General features: G+C 40.2%; 1 protein-coding gene across 11 annotated transcripts in view; it reads right to left on the bottom strand.

Moving 5' to 3' along the window:
• The window catches only part of HECW2 (HECT, C2 and WW domain containing E3 ubiquitin protein ligase 2), a 113,707-nt gene that overhangs the window by 18,345 nt on the left and 76,463 nt on the right, over positions 1-18,899 (bottom strand). For all 11 annotated transcript variants that reach the window (XR_014184445.1, XR_014184446.1, XR_014184447.1 and 8 more), the window contains 9 exons: positions 17,504-17,689; positions 15,514-15,648; positions 12,994-13,096; positions 11,907-12,003; positions 11,071-11,154; positions 10,136-10,245; positions 6,132-6,252; positions 4,625-4,738; positions 1,029-1,181 (listed from right to left, as the gene is read on the bottom strand). Coding sequence is in view for 5 of the 11 variants with exons in the window: in XM_082056592.1 (XP_081912718.1) it covers positions 1,029-1,181; positions 4,625-4,738; positions 6,132-6,252; positions 10,136-10,245; positions 11,071-11,154; positions 11,907-12,003; positions 12,994-13,096; positions 15,514-15,648; positions 17,504-17,689 (1,103 nt within the window). In the remaining 6 variants the exon portion in view is untranslated. The remainder of the gene's footprint in view (positions 1-1,028; positions 1,182-4,624; positions 4,739-6,131; positions 6,253-10,135; positions 10,246-11,070; positions 11,155-11,906; positions 12,004-12,993; positions 13,097-15,513; positions 15,649-17,503; positions 17,690-18,899) is intronic.

Genomic DNA, 18,899 nt, shown 5'->3' with positions numbered 1-18,899 from the left:
TCGCAGCCCCAAGGTCTCTGGTCCAGCACAGCATGAGCCAGGGATGAATACAAAATGTTGGCAGAAGCCTTGCGACACATTAAGTTTTTCTTTCCTTCCCTTTTTGCCAGACTGTTCTGCTTTTCCAATGCAGCATATGCCATTTGTTGTTGCAGCACTGGAGTTCAACAGGTAGGTTGCTTCAACTACCTGAAGTGGACGCAGCCAACCATTGAATTGTCTATTCATTTTTAAAACTAGTAATGAGATTCCTTTCTGATACACATTCTTCATAACTGGCTTGCAATAAACAAGGACTCTGTAAGTATCTGTCGCACGCAGATGAGCAGTTGTCATCCCATGGTCACTGTAAATTTAACTCCCTACACAACAGAATCCTCTGTTAATATTCATGGCACAGCTTTATAGACTTATAAAGCGATGGCTTAAATCAACTGCGGGTGGTTTAAACTGACTTATAAGTGTGAAAATGAGATTATGTAAAAAATCCTTGATAACTATTTCAGAAGTATGTATGTACAGATGTTGCTTAAGAGCTATGGCACCAGGAGTCTTCCCTCTGCCCCAATTCTGGTAACTCCATAGACCTCCTTCCAATCGATACGTTGGTTTTTTCCCGGTGAGGAGACCTCTGTGCTCTTTAGTAAGACTCAAACTACATACAGTAACACCTGTTTGAAATCTCCCATCATCTCCTTACAGAAAAAAAGTAAAGACTGGCTTTTTGTCATTTTTTTTAATTGCTTTTATGAAATGACTGCTAATGTACAAGAAACACAGAGCTGTGTTGTGAGACAATCCTGTGGTCCATGTTCCAAATCATAGTTTTGCTGAGCTTGTGAGAAATAACATCATTTAAAACCACAAGAGAAAACAGAACCAGGGAAGTCTAAAGAGATGCAATTATTTTGCTGCTGGTTAAAAAGATCAGATTCTGTGTTATATGTCTGAGCAGATATGAGCAATTTTCTACACGTGGGAACAGCAGAAAACATATCTGAAAAAAGAAATATAAAAATAATTCTTACCACTCATGGTGATTGTCTACAAATGCAGACATGGGACTTATTTGTACTGTATAGGTATCATTGGCTGAATATTCAAACAAACCATAATATGGATTGAAGAGCTCTCTGGACACCAGGAAAAAAAACTCTCTTGAAGGTCCACTGTAGTCCAACCTTTAAAGAGAAACCTGACATTACTATAAAGTGTTAATTTTGTGCAAAGAAAAGCTTTTTTGGAATCTACATTCCTTACGCTGTATTTTAATTAAAATTTCGCAAGATTTTAAGCAGAACCCTTCTCCTGCAGATTGCTTCATGCCAAGGTATGTGAAGTCCTCGCGGGGCTACTTAGCAATGGAATGGCTTGGAGGGCAGGAATCAAGTGCTCTGTGCGGGTTGCGCTCAGCAAACATTTTGGCTCCCGCTGTAACGGCCTCTTTGCCACAGGAATATCACCAAATAATTGGGGGTCAGGGAGGAAACATTAGACATATCTGCAACTGACAAATTAAGAATGAAAATGAACAATGGTCCTATTTTGTCTTTGCAGATTTGCAACAACAGGATAATTTGAAGGATAATATTTCTGTTTTCCCTAGCAATATAATCTGAGATTGCTTCAGTGATTTATCTTTCTTGGTCTAAATTTTCTTGTCTGTCTTCCAAACTTGAGTGCATTTAAATGCTTTTTGGAGAGTGCATTTCGTTTTTATTTTGCTATTTCAAGATTCCTGGACTAATGAATAAGGAATTTAAATAACCCCCTTTTCCTGAATCATAAACAAACTCATTGCTGACAAAGCAGTAAGACTGAATTTTGACATTATGCTGCAGGTCACCAGTGAAATGAGTTCAGTATGAAGTCAATGCTTTGGTAGAGTTGGAAAACAGAAAACTGGGGATTTTCCGTGGGGAAGAGAGATTGTTATAATTCTAACAAAGTAGATACAAAGATAGATCTTCTATAGATTGAAGATTTCATAGCTGACTTTTAAGAAGGTGTTGCTTTAGTACTAAGTGCACAGACAGAAGTATCGTAGAGAAGCTCAGGACTTTTGCTACTCATGTTTTGGTTCATGACCTTTTACAGAAGATACAAGTTGGTTTTGAGGATGGAGTTGTCAGGAAAGTAAAGGCTAGGTAGCAATATCGAGTTGAGGAAACATTGAACATTTTCCCCTCGCTCATTTGGAAGCACTTAGCTGCTGTTAAGCTTTGGAAGTGAAGTACTGTAACCGATCCTTACCCTGGCAAGAAGGGCATAGTCCATCCTCAAAATGCAGAAAAAACCCTAAAATGGTTTGATATCCCAGACAACTGTTGGATCTTAATCTTGGCACAAATACCAGGATTAAGTAAAGTGTCATCTGGAAGACTCTTGCAAATTTCTGGGATAAACAGACTCATTAGAAGATAGAATAGAAACTGTGCGCTTTCCTACAGTTCATTTTCTATGCAGAGTTACTGTGAGTCATGTTAAATAAATCAATCATGAGAGTCCTGCACTGCCAGTCAGATTTATCCCACAATTAAAGGCTTGGCACACGGGTGAGAAAACTTCATGGGAGAGGTATGTAACCACAGAGCAGCTGCAACTGTGGGGCATCTGGGTATTCGGGAGCAGAGCAATCTGTTGTTGGCAACACAACTCATGTCTCCTAGGAAGCACCATTAATACTTCAGGTTTACCACTCTGAAATGCAAAGCAGCTTCTACTAATAGTTAATTGAACTCAGGGAAAATAACTTTAAAGAACCATATTCTTTGTATCACATTTTTCTTCATTTATCAGCACATGAAGTGTGAATGTATCGACATTAAACTAGCATCATGACCGTAGAAATGGGAGGTTCAAGGAAGATACAAGCATCATGAGACTTATGAGAAAAATCATATCAACAGCAATAACTATGTCTGAGTTGCCCCACTTATTAATTTATACAGTAAGAAATCAATAGTTACCAAAATGTTTTCATCTGTAAGGATTTCACTACCCATTACTTTAAGACTTACACCTCTTTACCGAGAGGAAAAGAAATGCAAGAGCAAACTCCCACTTAAAAACTTGAAAAAGGAAAAGGAGGAGCAAATAGAAAACAATTAACTTGAAGTATTCCTCCACCTCCTCGTCCTCCTCTCCTCCACCCTGGCCTGTCTTTGTACACCCAGCCAAATGAGCAGTTTGATGTGATATATCCTTGCACCATCTCTGATGAAACAATACTGTTTGCACACATCCTTTCTGCATTCAAAACACAGATTTGTAAATAGAGAATTGACGTCATTTTAATTTTACTTTGTTCTTAATTAACTCGTTCTTTTCCATTAAGAAGAGACTCTTGTGTAAAGCTGGATATAATGGGAGCAGGACGTGTCAGCCCCATTTCCAGGTCACTCTTCACCTCGCTGTCCTGGGTGATGAAATGCAGAAGCCTGACAACTGATGAGACAGTCTATCTGGGTCGACCTCTTTCTCATGTATGATTTTAAATGTTTCCCTTTCATTTTCAAATGTGAGTGGAGGTTGTAGCTGTGAAAGGAAAGGCTGGTCGGGCTGTGGAAGACAAGCCTGGTTCCTGCATCCCCACCCTGCTCTGTCAATAAAGTGCAATCTCATCCTGCGCCAGCCCCGTCAGTCCAGTTCTGAGCTTCTCCTCACACAGCTCGGTGATATTATTTAGATGAACAAGTCCACACTTGGCTCTCAGCTTTCAGACTTCACTTGGTCCTTATTAACATTAAGCACTTCAGGGTGAACTTCAAACAAACAACAGGATTTAGGGGTTTTCAAGACAGATTAATTTTATCTAATCTTGTATGAGATGTTTCTATTACAACTGAGCTCTTTTAAAGACTGAGACAGCATGGCAATATTGCACACCGCAGCATTCCAAGAGCGGCGTGCTGGAGTTTCCTAAATATCAAGGAATACAATTGTGAATGTATTCACAAATACATTCATGAAATATATATATTTGAGCCTAATGCAGCGGGCTTTAAGATGTGACAAAGTGGGCACAAATCAAGAGACTGAAGAGGCAGACAGTACATTGTTCTAGTTTCACTTACAAGAAAAATCTAACCACATCTTGCTTTGCAATGCGCATCTCGCAACCTGTATGAAACGTGTCAGACTTTCATCAGATGCAGACGGAGCATTTCCTGAAGTGACTTTGTAACATCACGAGTATTTGTGTTTATTTGACCACTAGCGACTGCCGAGTTGCTTTTATTTGTGAGACAGGCCCTGGGCTGGAGCAGCAGCGAGCACCTCCCGCAGCACAGGAGATATAATGGCAGCACTGACAGAACAGAATTCTGACAACATGAGAAAGCAGTTTGTTTTTTCTTTGCTTTCCCAGCAACATTCCGGAACACACACCAACTATTGTGAAAATGCACATCGACACACGCATTACTTCTGCAAAGGCAGGATACGTTACATTTCACAATGCCTACAATGTCATCTTGAACAGCTGTATGTTCTAGGCTTATGTATGGGGCATTTCCTGAGCATAAGCCTTCCTCTTTTCACTCCAGCCCACAAGGCTGGGTCAAACAGCAGCTGCGAGACACACTGAATCCTGAGATCACATTTACTTCCCTGTTCTACTCACCCTTCTTCACCAACAAACGTGACATAGAGTTTATTTCTCTGCAGATCTTTTCTTGAGTAGCCCATGATCTGGTTAAAGGCATCTTCTAGCAAGTGGTCTCTCCTGATGATTAATCTGAAGGACAAAATAATTTTGAAACAGCAACTCGTGAGCATGAGGCACAGTTGGAAACATCTATTTACACTGCAAGGTAACAGGATGACTTCCCTGAGATACAAGTTTCTGCCAGATAATTTGATCTAAATCAGGCAGGTTCTGTCTGTTCATCTACCTCCTTCAAAGATCTATTTTAGATTTCAATAAAATGCCTCTCATACAAAGAAGGGTAGTTTTATTTTTTCTGGCCTGGTTCTTCCCTTACTTGAAGGCTTCAATGGGAAGGGTCTCGATGTGAGCAATTTCATTAAGTTTTAAATCCTTCTGTAAGGCTGGGCCTCTAAATCAGTCTTACTTTAAGCAAGAATCTCACCTCTTAACAAGGAAAAAGATAAAACCTGTTGGTAAAGGCACTGATGGTAACTCCAGAATCACACATGCCTACATTATCCCCAGTGTAAGTGCGATGGGACAAAATGGCAATTGTTTGCCCCAAACCAGGCTGAAGCATCGCATGTGAAAACATAACGTGCCTTCTAAAAAAAGACTGTGAAAGTGAGGAAGTGTCACGAAGATCTAAAAATAACAGGCGAAAGAATCCTCCTTACTTAACCATTTTATATTCTGCCAAAAAACCTGGGTCTAATTAGTGTCCCGAAACTTAGCTTGCTGTATATTCAAAAACCCTACCTCCCCATTCTAAGAGAATAAATGATTTAAAAAGTTCTAGTGCCTCATGGCTACTATGAGAGTATCAGACTATGAGAGTTTGATAGCTGGCACAAGATATGGTAATTTACAAAATTAGGAAAGTGTCTTATGATGATCCTTAACATAACAGTATGTAAACACACGATTACCAAATAAATTAAGGAGGGAAGACCTCACTCCAAGCACTCCAAGCGCTGAAGTAAAAATATAAACAGTTTTTTTAAGGCAATCCTTAGAATTTAATAACATTTAATTTTATGAGTCCTCTTTACTAAAGAGGACTGTTATATTGATACAGGCAAAGATGTACAAAAGATAAGCACATCTAGTTTTTCCAGTGGAAAAAGATATAGGAAAATCTAACTGTTTATATCACAGTAATTGCTATGATGGAAGAATTCACATGCCTCCTGTTCTGTATGCCTCTTCCCAAAGTGCTTTTTTGTACTGTATTGGTAATATTATTCGTATGAAAATATAGTTGGAAGAAACACAGAAAAGAAGTGCTCAGAACTTGCTGTATCCACTGCTATGAATCACATGCTGGCACTAAGTATTTTATGGCAGGCTGTATATTTCCTGAAGTACAAGGCTAACCGTAACATCTGCATTCCTTCTAGTAGGAAGAAGGTTATAGACATGCAAGGCAGGGCAAGCTGCCTGAGAAACAGCTCCAGCTTCATGAGACTCTTCAACGTACTTCAATTTCCCTGGGCCTTGTCCATATCCTTTAGTCTCCAACTTCCTGTAAAAGTTCCTCAGCTTGGCTTCAAAATCTCTTTTGTAAGGAGCTGGAGCTCGGGCATTGGCACGCTGGGTACCTGCGGGAAGCAACAAGCAAAGAATGAGCTGTGGTGACATGAACTGATTAATGTCCCATCCTCTATTGAGAAGACTCCTTAGCAGCAAAAGGCATAGTAAGTGTTCAGCTTGATCACCTTTATAAAGAGTAAAAGCTGCATATCTTCAAATGTGCTCTGCATCCAAGACGTTTTGGTTGCTCATTTCCTATAGTATCATCTTTCTAAAGTAAGTCTTAAAAGAGCAAATCCAGGTCAATGCAAAAGATGGAATAAAAAACCCCAGCACAATCAACTGGAAAGACTTTTGTTTGTCAAGTACACTTTACATCTAACCTTTACAATAGCTCATGCGACAAATGGTCTGATCTGTTCTGGTTTTAATATTAGCAGGAAAAACAAGAACTCAGAAATGAAACATAACCAGCCTGTACTCCGCTGTGTCCCTGTTGAACACATCAAGACTTTTGGAAATCCCTTAGTAGAAGTTTTTCCTTGCTGCAGTACAAGCAAGAAAAATATTGGAAAAATGAAAAGTCTACCAAATCGAAGTTTGTGAAACTTTTCACGTGTGACTGCAGGAACATACATGCTGGTGATGGTCACCTTATTTTTGAAAAACTGTTTTTGAGGGTCAGTTTCTTAAAAGATCTGTATGCCAAAACAATGGCATACCCCCACATTCGCATGTACAAGTCTAGTATATAAAAATTATGTGTTGAGTCTGATCTATTCTGAATATTACAACGATTAGAACGTCCACCACCTCCCTAGATAAATTAATTCAATTGATTTGGTTGCAAGACAGTGTGCCAAAGAGGCAGTTAATGCTAGTCCTGTAACGTTCGTCTCCTCTTCCCTAGTTTTCCCAATGTGAAATTCCTCCCATGCATGGCTGTGTAGACATCCCCCCAAAAACCCAGGGGACACGTACAATTTCTCAAGCCCTAAACCATACATAGGTTGACAACTACTTATTTGCAACTGGTGGTCATCTAACTGGCCTGTGACGCACTGGAAATACAAATGAGTGCTTTAGAAGCACGTACATACAGATTTCTGTCTTTTAAGCGACAACCAGTTCATTACATGAGTTTTCTTTTGGCTTCCTGTACACCACCAGGCCAATACAGAAATATTTATTGCTGCTGTGTGTGAAGGCATGGGAAGGTAACGTTTGAGGTTATGAAGGAAAGAGAACATGTATCTGTTCAGGCTGTGGGCAGCTCGCTTGGCCACAAAGCACACGGGGCTGGGGGAAAACACGATGAGCAACATCCTGCGGAAGTGGCTGCTGGAAGAAGCTGCAGAGTCGATCTCTCTGCACGATCAGAGAGAGAATGAGAGGTTTTCTAAAGACCTGTCTGACCAGAAAGACACTTGCCGCTTGTTCTAGGCTTAGAGTGACGTGCGGGAGGAATAGAAAGGGTCAGGGAATCCACAAAGCTCCAATGGAAACATGCAGGAGCCCTCTGGAAAAACAAATCGTAGTCCCCGGTTACTGAATGGTGGGTATCCTCTTTTACTGAAGCACCCTGGGCTTCTCGGCTGAATTCTCTAGAAAACTGACAGGAACTTGAAACTGTAAACAGCCTTCTAATTATCGGCCTTTTCCCCTGCTTTGTTTATTTTGCTTTGGGTCAAAGTAGGTACAAAAATGTAGTCACCAAAAAAAACACAGCTAAAGCATACTTCAATCTTAACCCCCAAAGGAAGTTTTTGCTGAGAGATACCACAGAATATAAATCTGGTAACACATGACTTCATGGTTCAGAAATCAGCAGTGCAGGATTCTGTCGGCACATGACAAGTCCTCATTGCAAATCAGATGCGTGCGCCAAGAAATTCCTGAGCAATTATAGTGATTACTTCCGCCCTGGGAACAAAAGATGTTAATGGAAGAGCTAAAAAACGCCAGTGATGTGATAATCATATTTGATTTTCAAAGAGGTTATATTCTAAAGCAGATATAAAGAGCAGCTTCATGACTATTCATCTGTCCCAAAAGAGAAAGTAGAACCGATTGTGACTGATGTGAACAAAGGATCCTTAACGCGCACCCTCGTGTACTGAAGCACAGCCAGTTTAGCTGACAAAAAACCACAGAGCCTCCACAGAGCTCCACAGCCTCCATGAGCTATTTGCAATTTCTCATCAAAAGAGTCATTTGTACACCAACACAAACATGCATACTTGCAGACTGACAGGGAGATTCAATGGTCTCTATATTTTCTATGAAACGCAATAGAGGGTACAATTTTAAGGAGAACAGGACTAAACCCATCCCTGTCCACCCTTTACTGTGTGCTACTTCTTTGAGGAACAGATGAGAATATCCCATGTTAAAGACTGAACGCATTTTGAAACAACTCTGTTGGAGTGCAGCCCTGACCAGCATGCTTTGGTGCATGCACTGGTAATGAAGAAATTATAACTCCGAAAGCCAAAACTGTGTTTACTCTTCAAAGACTGCCAGGTTTGCAGCTGCAAATAAGATGCATACATGCAGATTTCATTCTTCCTTTCTTTTCAAAGGGAAATAATTATATCCAAAGCATACGTGTATCAAAAATATCAATATATGTGAGGATTATATTTTGCTGCTTTGCAGAATGCCATAAGATCAAGATTTTAATACAATCTCTTTGAATGCCTCCTACAGAAGTCCTACGTCCAGCAGCAGGAAAAGCTACCACTCAGGACATGTTTATGAATGGTTTTAATCTGGTTCCTTGAAAAGGCAAAGCTTTTTATGATTGTGGACCGGAAAATGCCCATAGTAATCACCGTACTTTTCCTGATAAAATTTTCTTATTGTCTGAAACTACCTAGAGTTGCTTACATCCCAAATATTCCCTATTTATCTACACTTTTGTTCTCAAATTTGTAGAAATTCCCTTAGGCTACTTCCAATTTACTGCAGTGATTTGATTTTATTTACCTATTGCCGTCTCGAGACAACTAAGAATGGCAACATCTATAAACTTCAAATTGCTGTACTTACCCTTCAGAGGTCAAATGCAACTCGTCATATTGGAAATAGTTTAGTTCTGATCTGCAGCTTAGTTAATATGAGAAATTTCAATTTCATTCCATTCTGATATGCGTATTTCCAGACAGCCACAAAATGCTATTTTTGGACTCACGTTAAAGGGGCAACAAGGTGGCTTTACATAAAACTGGGACTCGTTACACCACAGCCCCATTAACAATGGCGTTTTAATGTACAGTTATTAGATCTCATATTTTTAATTCTCTAGGCAGCAGGATCTTGGCATGAACAGTCACTTAGTTGTTTCTCACCACTGAAAAACAAGTTTGCGTGTTTTACAAGTCAGAACAAAATCACAGCCTCTGAAGTTGTAATCCGCCAATTTTCTCTTCCGGCAAAACTTCTCGTGAGCCCAAGGCAAAAGCTCAAGTTTGACAGTCAAATGCAATCACATTAGTCGACTTTGCTCAAAAATAGGACTAAATCTTTTGGTGGTGCTGGAGCAACAGAACTTGCATCTTCAGGAAGGTGGAAAGTCATGACATGCAGCCTAACATAAAGTGAACTAGCTCTGCTGCAGTATCTTACAGATACCATTGGAATGAAAGTACTGCAGCAATAAGCTCACTGACCACTTGGAAGATGCTTCACCTCATTTAACTTTACCCATCTAAGTTGGGAACCACAACGGAGAACAGGTTATAGCTTCCCAATAGCAGGCTCTTGGCTTTAATGTGCCACGAATTTCAATTTTGAAAGCCAACAAAAAAATCATAGTCAAAACGGTTTTTCTATTGTTTTTGTTCTCTGACTTTGGGGAAGGCAGAAGGAGCGAGCTATACTGAGTTTACTGATCTGGAACTGGTCCTTCACCAGTAGGAGCAATGGTTTTGCTGTGCCCAAGCAACTTACCTGGGGAGTTCTGTGGCGAAGACACCGGCGAGCCCCTCGGCGACTGGCAATAACTAGGATGAAGTAAGGCATGTGGCGGCACGTATGACATGATCTCCTCCTCAAACAAGCTGGTTGAAAGGAGCAAATAACACATTTATTTGAATAAATGGCATTTTTCTCTTTCTAGGAACAAATCTATAGTTTCTAGCCTGCTTTCTCTCCACTATGCACACTTAGAGTGCTACAAAATATTTTATTGCCATGCCCTCAACCAGACCTCGAAAGTTACTAGACAACCCCAATTGTGTTCTCATTACAAAAGGGTCAACAACCTTAGTCACACTTTCCTGGAAAAAAAGATCTGCCATACTGCACAAAGACCAGGAACAGACACAAACATTCTAAGCCTCCAGGATTAAGAATCACATCAGAACTTGTTGGGCATATTGAATAATAAGCTTGTGGGCATAAAAGTTATTTCCTTATTTTATCTTTACTGCTAACACTGTTGCTGAAATGGGTATCACATCCTGTCTGCTTAGGTTGGGTTATTTCATGCCTCATCTATTACTGCTACACAACTTTTCAGAGAAAAACAATAAACATTTTGCAGCCTAATCACTGCATCTGTGTACATAGAGTCTTCATAGTATCTATGTCAGTCTTTTCCAAATATCAACAGAAGCAAATCCAGAAAGAGACAGAATATCGAATATCAGAATGTATCCAATATCAAATGGCAAATTTCAACAATGTAAAAACCGCAATTCCTTTTGCGCCAATCTAACAGAAACCGAACATGATGAAAATCAAAAATCTAAGCCCTGAGTTGTAGCTGTCTCAGCTGCAAGTCCAAGGACTGAAGGGGAAATGATGTGGTCCCCAAATCAGCAGAGTCCCCACCTAACAGCCCCAGCACGATCCAGAGGTGCACGGGAAGCAGCTGTGCCCACCTTAGCAACATGACAAGGTCTGCATCACTGGATAAACGCACCAACCCCGGTGTTCCCTCTGTCCGGATGAACTGGATCTTCTCCCTGGGGAAGCAAAAAAAGGCTTCCGACATCTCTTTTGCAAATAAGGCACCAATACACACCACAGTAACAAGAAAAGTACAGGGTACATCATCAAAATCTCTGGGCATTACAGAAACCATTTTTTCCCTGCCACACCATGTCCTTGTGAGCAGCAAAATATTACAACCAAAAACCTAATTTATTCTGAGGAACGATCCTCCTGTTGCCCTCATCTCTTCAATGTGCAGGCTGTTGTACAGCAATCCAAATTTAATAACATCAATCCTCCAAGTTCAGGCTCATAGAACTATGCAAAAACCTGCAGCTACTCCTTTCTTAAATTCTGGAGAAACACTAAAAATTCTGATCGATACAAGATGACCTCCAAGGTCATTAGGTCAGGACCTAATACGAAGACAAGGACAAAACAATCTGTGCCATAGTGCCTCAGTGTCCCAGCTGGACATGGACTCATCTGCCGTGCCATCCAGCTGGCCTGGCACATTTTGAAGACATCAGCAAATCTCTTATGTCACTTGTTCCAAACACTTTATTGTAGGTACCTTTATTTGGTAATAACACATTACCTCTGTTCTTCTAAATCTTATTCACAGAGTAACACAAAGAACTACTTCCCACAGCTTTATGAGTATGTTTGAATAGGCTACAAGGCTACAATCTGCTATGTTCCACTGCTAATATTAATGGAAGAAACAAATTCTAATTACCATTTTGTATTGAAATGGAATAGCAGACGTCACCAATTTTATTACCTGAGTGAATGATTCCTAGTAAGATCTGGTTGACGCTCTTGTAGAATTTCAAATATATTGGGCTGCCGCAAAAACGCAACAATCTTGTCATTGTAAGCTGAAAACATCAACAAAAGTATCATGCTGAAACAAGAAGACAGGACTGCATTCCTTCTGAGTTTCAAACAATAATGACAGCAGACTTCATCTTCACAGTTTTAAGTTTAGCAATATTATGTTAATAATTTTTCATGTAAGGCCACCAATTCTACTATCGTTCGGGGAACATGCTTCTTGATCACGAACCAAATCTGACTGCGACACATTCTTCCCAGTTTTAGCAGTTCTAATGTTGTTAGCTATTTCTATTATATTTTATCGCTCACACTGAGTTGAGGTAGAATATTAATTGCTAGACTAAAATTACAGAGACCTTGTTTTTCAGTGTACTGAAATCCATTCTCAATATTAAAGAGGCATCAGAAACACCCCTATCAAATCCTCACTGATTGTTGAGCCTGGAGTGTGTCTCTGGCATGGGGAAGGATTTAAACAGGCAGAGATTTTCAAGTAAACATGCCACAGTACAAAGAGCCACTCAGTCAATTGGATGAATTTCTCTTGATTTAGCACGACGTGACAGCTGTTAGATTCGATAAGCTAAATTATCTTCTTGGTGGCACGAAAGTCAGTAACTTGGTGTGTATGTAACTGAGAACAGGAGTTAAGCTAGTGACTAATTCCAAGCTGATTAACACTTTCTGGAACCTTGCCCAAACAGATGCTCAGAGGTTGTACAAAAATCACTGGGAATAGAGTCCAGTTAGGACACAACTTGGCTTACTGGCTTCAACTCCCCCTGTCACCAGATAGAGTGAGCAAGGAAGGCAGAAGTTTTGCATTATTTGGTTCTGAACAGACATTTTTTAGGTTCTGAACAGACATTCCTGCAGGTTGTTACTGAACGATTGGGAAATGCTGATGAAGTAATCACAACAAATGCTAACTTCCACCCATCCCAAACAAATGAAAATCTCAGCAGCGCGCATGGACACAACACCCTCAGTTGTGGAGAACTTCTCTGAGAAGAGGCCACACGCGGACGTACCCACTGGAACCACATCCTGGTACTGAGCTCTGCTGACTGTGTTAAACGTGCTGGATGGTCTTGGCAAAACTGGCGGTCCCGAATGGCGGGAGTCCTCCCCGACCTGAAAACGCGTGAGGAACCACAATGAGTGCCTCTATTCCAGCAGATGTACTTTGGGATAGAAAAATGAGAACTCACAGGGCCTAAAACTGGGCATGGACGTCAACACTTCGCTTGATCCCCGTACCCAGTGACCACCACAGCAGGAACCAGCTCTGCTGTGCGACAGTAAACTGGACACCTTCCTGTGTAACCTCATCTGGGTGTTCCTGCTCCATGGGGGGATTGCACTGGATGAGCTTTCCAGGGCCCTTCCAACCCCTGACATTCTGGGATTCTGTGTGCCTGTTCATACAGAGAATCAAAACTGATTGAAAGTTGATTGCCGTTTCCAAGTAACAGTCCCATTCTGAAAAGGGACTAAAAAAACCTCAAACTGGCATTCCTTCAGAGGGCCGTTTGTACTTCATGGGCTTCTTTATCCATATCAAAAGTTCTGAAAATCAAATTCTCCTCCTCCATTAACACCTCTGTTACTTCTGTGCATGAATGGAGTTGCCCTAAATTTGAACTGGAAACAAGTTTGTGGCTGAAGCAGAAGGATAAAAGAAGTGAGTTCATATTCCAGCAAGGCAAATGAGTCCAAAACCAGTAAAAATACGTTTCCTACAATCATCCAATAAAAATGTTCTGATTTTTTTTGTGTTCAACTTCCAGGATTAAAAAAATGTTGCATGTGAACATTTTTAGGGTAGAACCACAATGTAAAATTGTTCCTGGTAGCATTTGTGATGTCAAGGCAACTTGTGCAGTGTTCTGTGAGCTAAGGCTTCAGTCACTTCTACAGTCTCAGTCTTTTGTATTTTATCTACGTAAAACATTTTGTTCATCCTCTCTTTCAATCCTGCTGGACCTTTATGTTCAGTTCTCCATTCCTCTGCCTACATGTAACGCTTAGCGTCTGAACTACACTTCAAAGCTCCAGAGATGTCTAAAACATCGAACTACAAAAGATCAAATAATTCTAAACGTTGTATTTAAATCCAGTCTCTGAAATCATGAGGCAGCAAAAGTCCTGAGGTATCTCTCCCAAGATCTTTGTGCTCTCTGATAATACTACATCAGAAAAATGAAAAATTATTTCCTGTAGGCGCTGTGCTGGCAAAGAAATGCCATTATTAATAATACATTATTATTACCAGCTCTGCTTCACGCTGCAGTTCAGCTTTAACTAAAAAGGCATTCCTTATACCGGTTAATGTTTACTTTAGAGCATCTCCCTGTTAAAAATGAGTCAGTGGCTTCAAAACATCCAAGTTTGTGGCAAAGAAAGTATTTGGAGAATTTTTTTCATTAAGTTTTCATCTTTTGTAATAATGTATAGTTCCTTGATGCAATGGTTTACAAACAGGAGAAATAGCTGCAAATATGCAATACTTCAGTCATAAGCACAGAAGAAAAAGTGGTGTTCAGATTCATAAACATGCACATGAATTAACATCATTACATCATGAAGCCCACAATGGGAATACTGGATTGAACTGCTATGTTTGAGATTCCTATCTGGAATCTTCAAGTTACAACCCCAACAATATCAAGGAAATATTTCTAAAATTACATGTAGAAACATGGTTTAAGGAATTTCCTGTATCTAGATGGAGTGGAAAATTTTGTCAGGTAATCAGCACTGTGTATAATGAATATATATGACGACTTCCTGCCAGATAAACTACCCTTTTCTTTTTCAGTATTGAGAGCTTCAGTAGCACAGTTGACATGAATCTCTCTGTTCTACATGCAGAGCTTCTGCATGCTGCTTAAAGAAAGACAAACAGCCCTTCTCTGAAAAGCCAACAACAGCACGGAGGTTCAGTAAAGTACAACTGAGGCCAAAGTCATGGTACAGACACTTGCTCACAGGTAAAAAGAAGTTGCAACAACAGTATGGAGACCGCTGGTGAAAATGGTCAACAAAATGGCGTTTTTCATGTATTTCTCTTTAGAATGTAGAGATGTATTTATCAGGCTGATAAGCCTTTTTGAGGTGAGGCTTTTTTATACTCATTTGGAAAGCTGCACATCTAGATGTATATAAACACATGTACTTTTTTTTTTCCCCTCTTATTTGCAAAGTTATGTCAACACACTTGGCAGACACCGTGCTAGACAACAATACTTATTTTGACATGGCAAAACAAGGTACAGATACTGGTAATCTGTAACCAGATGCTCTCCTGTGGTTAAATGGGGTTACTGCATATTAAAATAACAGAAACTCATGTCTGATATTTGTCCTCTGAAATCATACATTTCAAAAGCAACGATAATAAAATAATAACTATTTGCAGATGAGTACTGTATGGTCACAGAAGAATCACGCTCCTCACAGCATGAAACTGTGAACAGAGTGATGGGAAAGAGGATGATCCTAAGAAGCCGGTGGGTCCCAAAGGAAGAGAAGGGGCAGCTCCCACTCACCTCCCCAGCGCTGTGGCTGCGCTGCCGGGTCAAGTGCTGCCGATGGACCAAGGCGCTCGTGGGCCTGCTGCTCTGCAACGGGAGCCGGGGGTCGATAAACGTGGTGGTGCGGGAGTTGTGATCAACGAAGAAAGCCTGGAGAAGGAGAAAGAATTTACAGCCAACGGTTTGGTTTGGCTTGGTTTGGTTTTTACTGTGTCCAAGGTTAACATCTGTCCAGGATCTAAGGTTCGTTCGCTGATGTGAGGCTTTGGAAAAATCTTCCTCCCATTACTATGGTTTGCATTTCCCTTCAGCAGAAGACACATAACATTTTTCCATCTCAGTGGAGGGATGAATTCTTGAATGCCTTATGTCATTCATGTCTATAAAGCCCTTTGAAATTCTCATCTGACAAGCATCATTAGTAGGAAGCTTTACTATGACTGTAAAGAGACTATTTAAATAGTTAATAAAAGTAACCCTGCTGCATTCCCCCTTTTATTTCCTTATAAACATCTAAAAAGATGACACTAAGTGGCAAAAACATTCCCTTTTGTGAACTATTTACCATATAATTATGATCACAATTGGCTGTATATATATATCAAGTGTACGATCACATCCTGTGATGAACTCTGATTACAAGCCAACAGGCATTTTTGCCGTCCTGATAGAAATATGCGAAGTTCACTAACCTCAAAAAAAAAAAAACCAACATTAAAAAAAGAGAAGTCAGACGGGGACACAAAGATGATGGCAAAAAACCCTCAAACATTTAAACAGGCAACTGGTGAGAAATAACACATGTTGGCCAGTCAGACATTTGCTGAAAGCAAGGTCACAGGAGCATGTATCCTGGAAAATGAAAAACCTCCTACAGTTCTGTCCAATTTGAACCAAAAAGGTTTCTAAGCCCTGAAATTTAAACTTTTTCCAGTGTTAGTGTTGCACTTGGAAACCAGAACTGTTCTATTTCAATGTTCTTTTTTTGTTGGTGGTGTTTTTTTTCAGTTACAGTGCTGGAAAAATGTGGAAGTGGCAAAAAAAAGACGCCTGTTTTGAGCAGGATTGTTACAGGAAAGTGACTTCTGGCTTGAGGAACCAAAGAATCTGGACCAGTAGAGAGGTGGCCGGGGGTTGCGAGACCCACTGCTGTGTCTGCACACCAGGGAGGTACTCGGACCACAATTTCATAACCAATTCAGTCCTGCAGTGTCAGCAAAAGAAACATTCTCATCTTCCCCCATCCTGAACCACTTGTCGCATCCCTTGCCCACCCTTCCCGCCTCCTGCGGGCACAAGTGTTTGTGTGGCCACACACTGAACCCGCCTGGGCAGCTGGGCCAGGATAAAATTACTCTTTTTTTTGGTCCTTCTCCCTGCTGGTTCCTCTGCCCTCAGTCAGAGGAGAGCAAAACTGGCTCTTGTGGTGGCAACGCCAGCTTATAGCATCCATGGAATCATGGTTTCTGACTGCTTGGTACGGCCAGACCAGAGAAAATGCAGTTCTGCTGATTGCTATGAAGGTCCGTGGACAAACCACTGTGTCACGCTATAGAGCAACTAAATAACATTATGGATTGTGCTGGAACATATTCCATATGTTCATAGTTCATATTTCCATTTCCCAAGGAAGGAGAAGCATATGGAGGGACACCAAAGTTGCAAAACCATCACTTGTACCTGTAACCTGAGCCTATGAGCAAGGAATCCCATTAAACAGTAAGAACTCTGTTTTGATCATCTGACATCCTGACAGACACACAAGTGAAACTGACCATCCCACAGTCCAAAAACTACAAAGTCTGTCCAATAAACACAATTTTAATTGCAATGTTGGAGGTGGAACCTCTGTGCAAGTACCCAGCTTGAACCTGCCACCAAACTCTTCGAAGTCGCACTTCTCTTTGAGAAATCTAAATATCGTTCTGCATGAGCAGAACCCTCAATTCATCCCCTGCGACAACATCCAAGATGAAGAGCTCAGAGCCACAGGTGCAGGAGTTACCTTGCCCTGATGGTCGTGTTTCATCTCCCAACCTCTCGGCAGCTCCAGCTGCTTGTTGGCGAACATGTTGAGGAAGGCGACCAAATCCCGGTTGTGCTGGTAGCGCTCGAAATGGTGGGTGTCCCGCCGGACTTTGGTGATCATGTGCTTCAAACACGTGTTATTTGTAAACATGCGGTAGGCACTCTGAAGAAAAAAGAAGGCAAAAGGTATTACTTTTAAAAGGTAAAATTTTTTCTTACTAAGAAATAAAGAAATCATCATCTATAAAATCTTAAAAATTATCGCCAATTAAGCCACAACAATATGAAAAAAATGGTCCTTTTTCTGAGGTTTTGAGATAAGTGTCTGATGTTTCTTATTTTGCTTGAGGTATACAAAATTTCATAATTGACTCACATCAGCAAAGGGTGAAATATGCTACAGGTACCATTTAAAACACTCATTCCTAGAACTGCAAAGAATCCTGTAACACTGAAAACTGCTTTAAAAGTAGAGTTTTTATAGGTATTCCCTAATTTCTGGATTAATGGGTCAAATGTAGCCACAGAACGCAGTAATAAAGCTCAGACGGTTTCCTGCAGGACAGAGATACCTACGTTTGCAGAACTTAGCACAAACCCACATAAATATTGTTTACATCTACTCATTTTTCCAAAATACCCTGTGACTGCATGTTCATGTGGAATTTATGTAATAAAATTAGAACTGAGAAACAGAGAAAACTCTAAATAAAAAGGGAAAATAAACAGTTAATGTCCTTCCCTGCAAAAAAACCCTGGGTTTTGGGATATTCAAGATAAAGCTGTGCAAGCAAAGCAGAATTATTCAGATACAGACATATATACATATATATCAAATGCAAACTAATGCTGACCGGTAATTTAAAAACCATTGAATTATTAACAAGTTTGTTTGCAGACAACAGATTATTCATTCCGTTACTTCTCTTTACACTATACAACCTGTGACACAAAGGAAAAGAAACATTGAAAATAAACTTATATGAGAAGCTGCACTGAATAACAGGTAAAACAGAAAATATACATTAAGATCTCTTTTTGATCAGTGTGACCTCTAATATATTTTCATACAAAATATCCCAAGGAAAACACATCATCCCATAAGCTGCAACGTGATCTTAAAAAATAAGCCTGATTTTAATTCTCAGAATTGTCTCATCCTCTGCAAAGCACAGCAAGAAAGCTATTGCTTCCATAGACAAATGAGTTTTGTATCATTAGAAAGATGAAGAACAGAGTGAAAAATAATGCCAACTAGCAAGGAACGATGATGGGTGTTTGAATTTATCCAGCTTTCCCATGTACTACTAATATCTTTGAATCACTGAGCAATATGTTTGTACACATGACAGATATATTTATTAGCGTGTATT

The sequence above is a fragment of the Streptopelia decaocto genome (assembly GCF_964273445.1).
Source record: "Streptopelia decaocto genome assembly, chromosome: 6".
NCBI lineage: Eukaryota > Metazoa > Chordata > Aves > Columbiformes > Columbidae > Streptopelia > Streptopelia decaocto.
The sequence above is the reverse complement of the archived record's forward strand: the minus strand, read 5'-3'. Positions and strand labels throughout refer to the sequence as shown.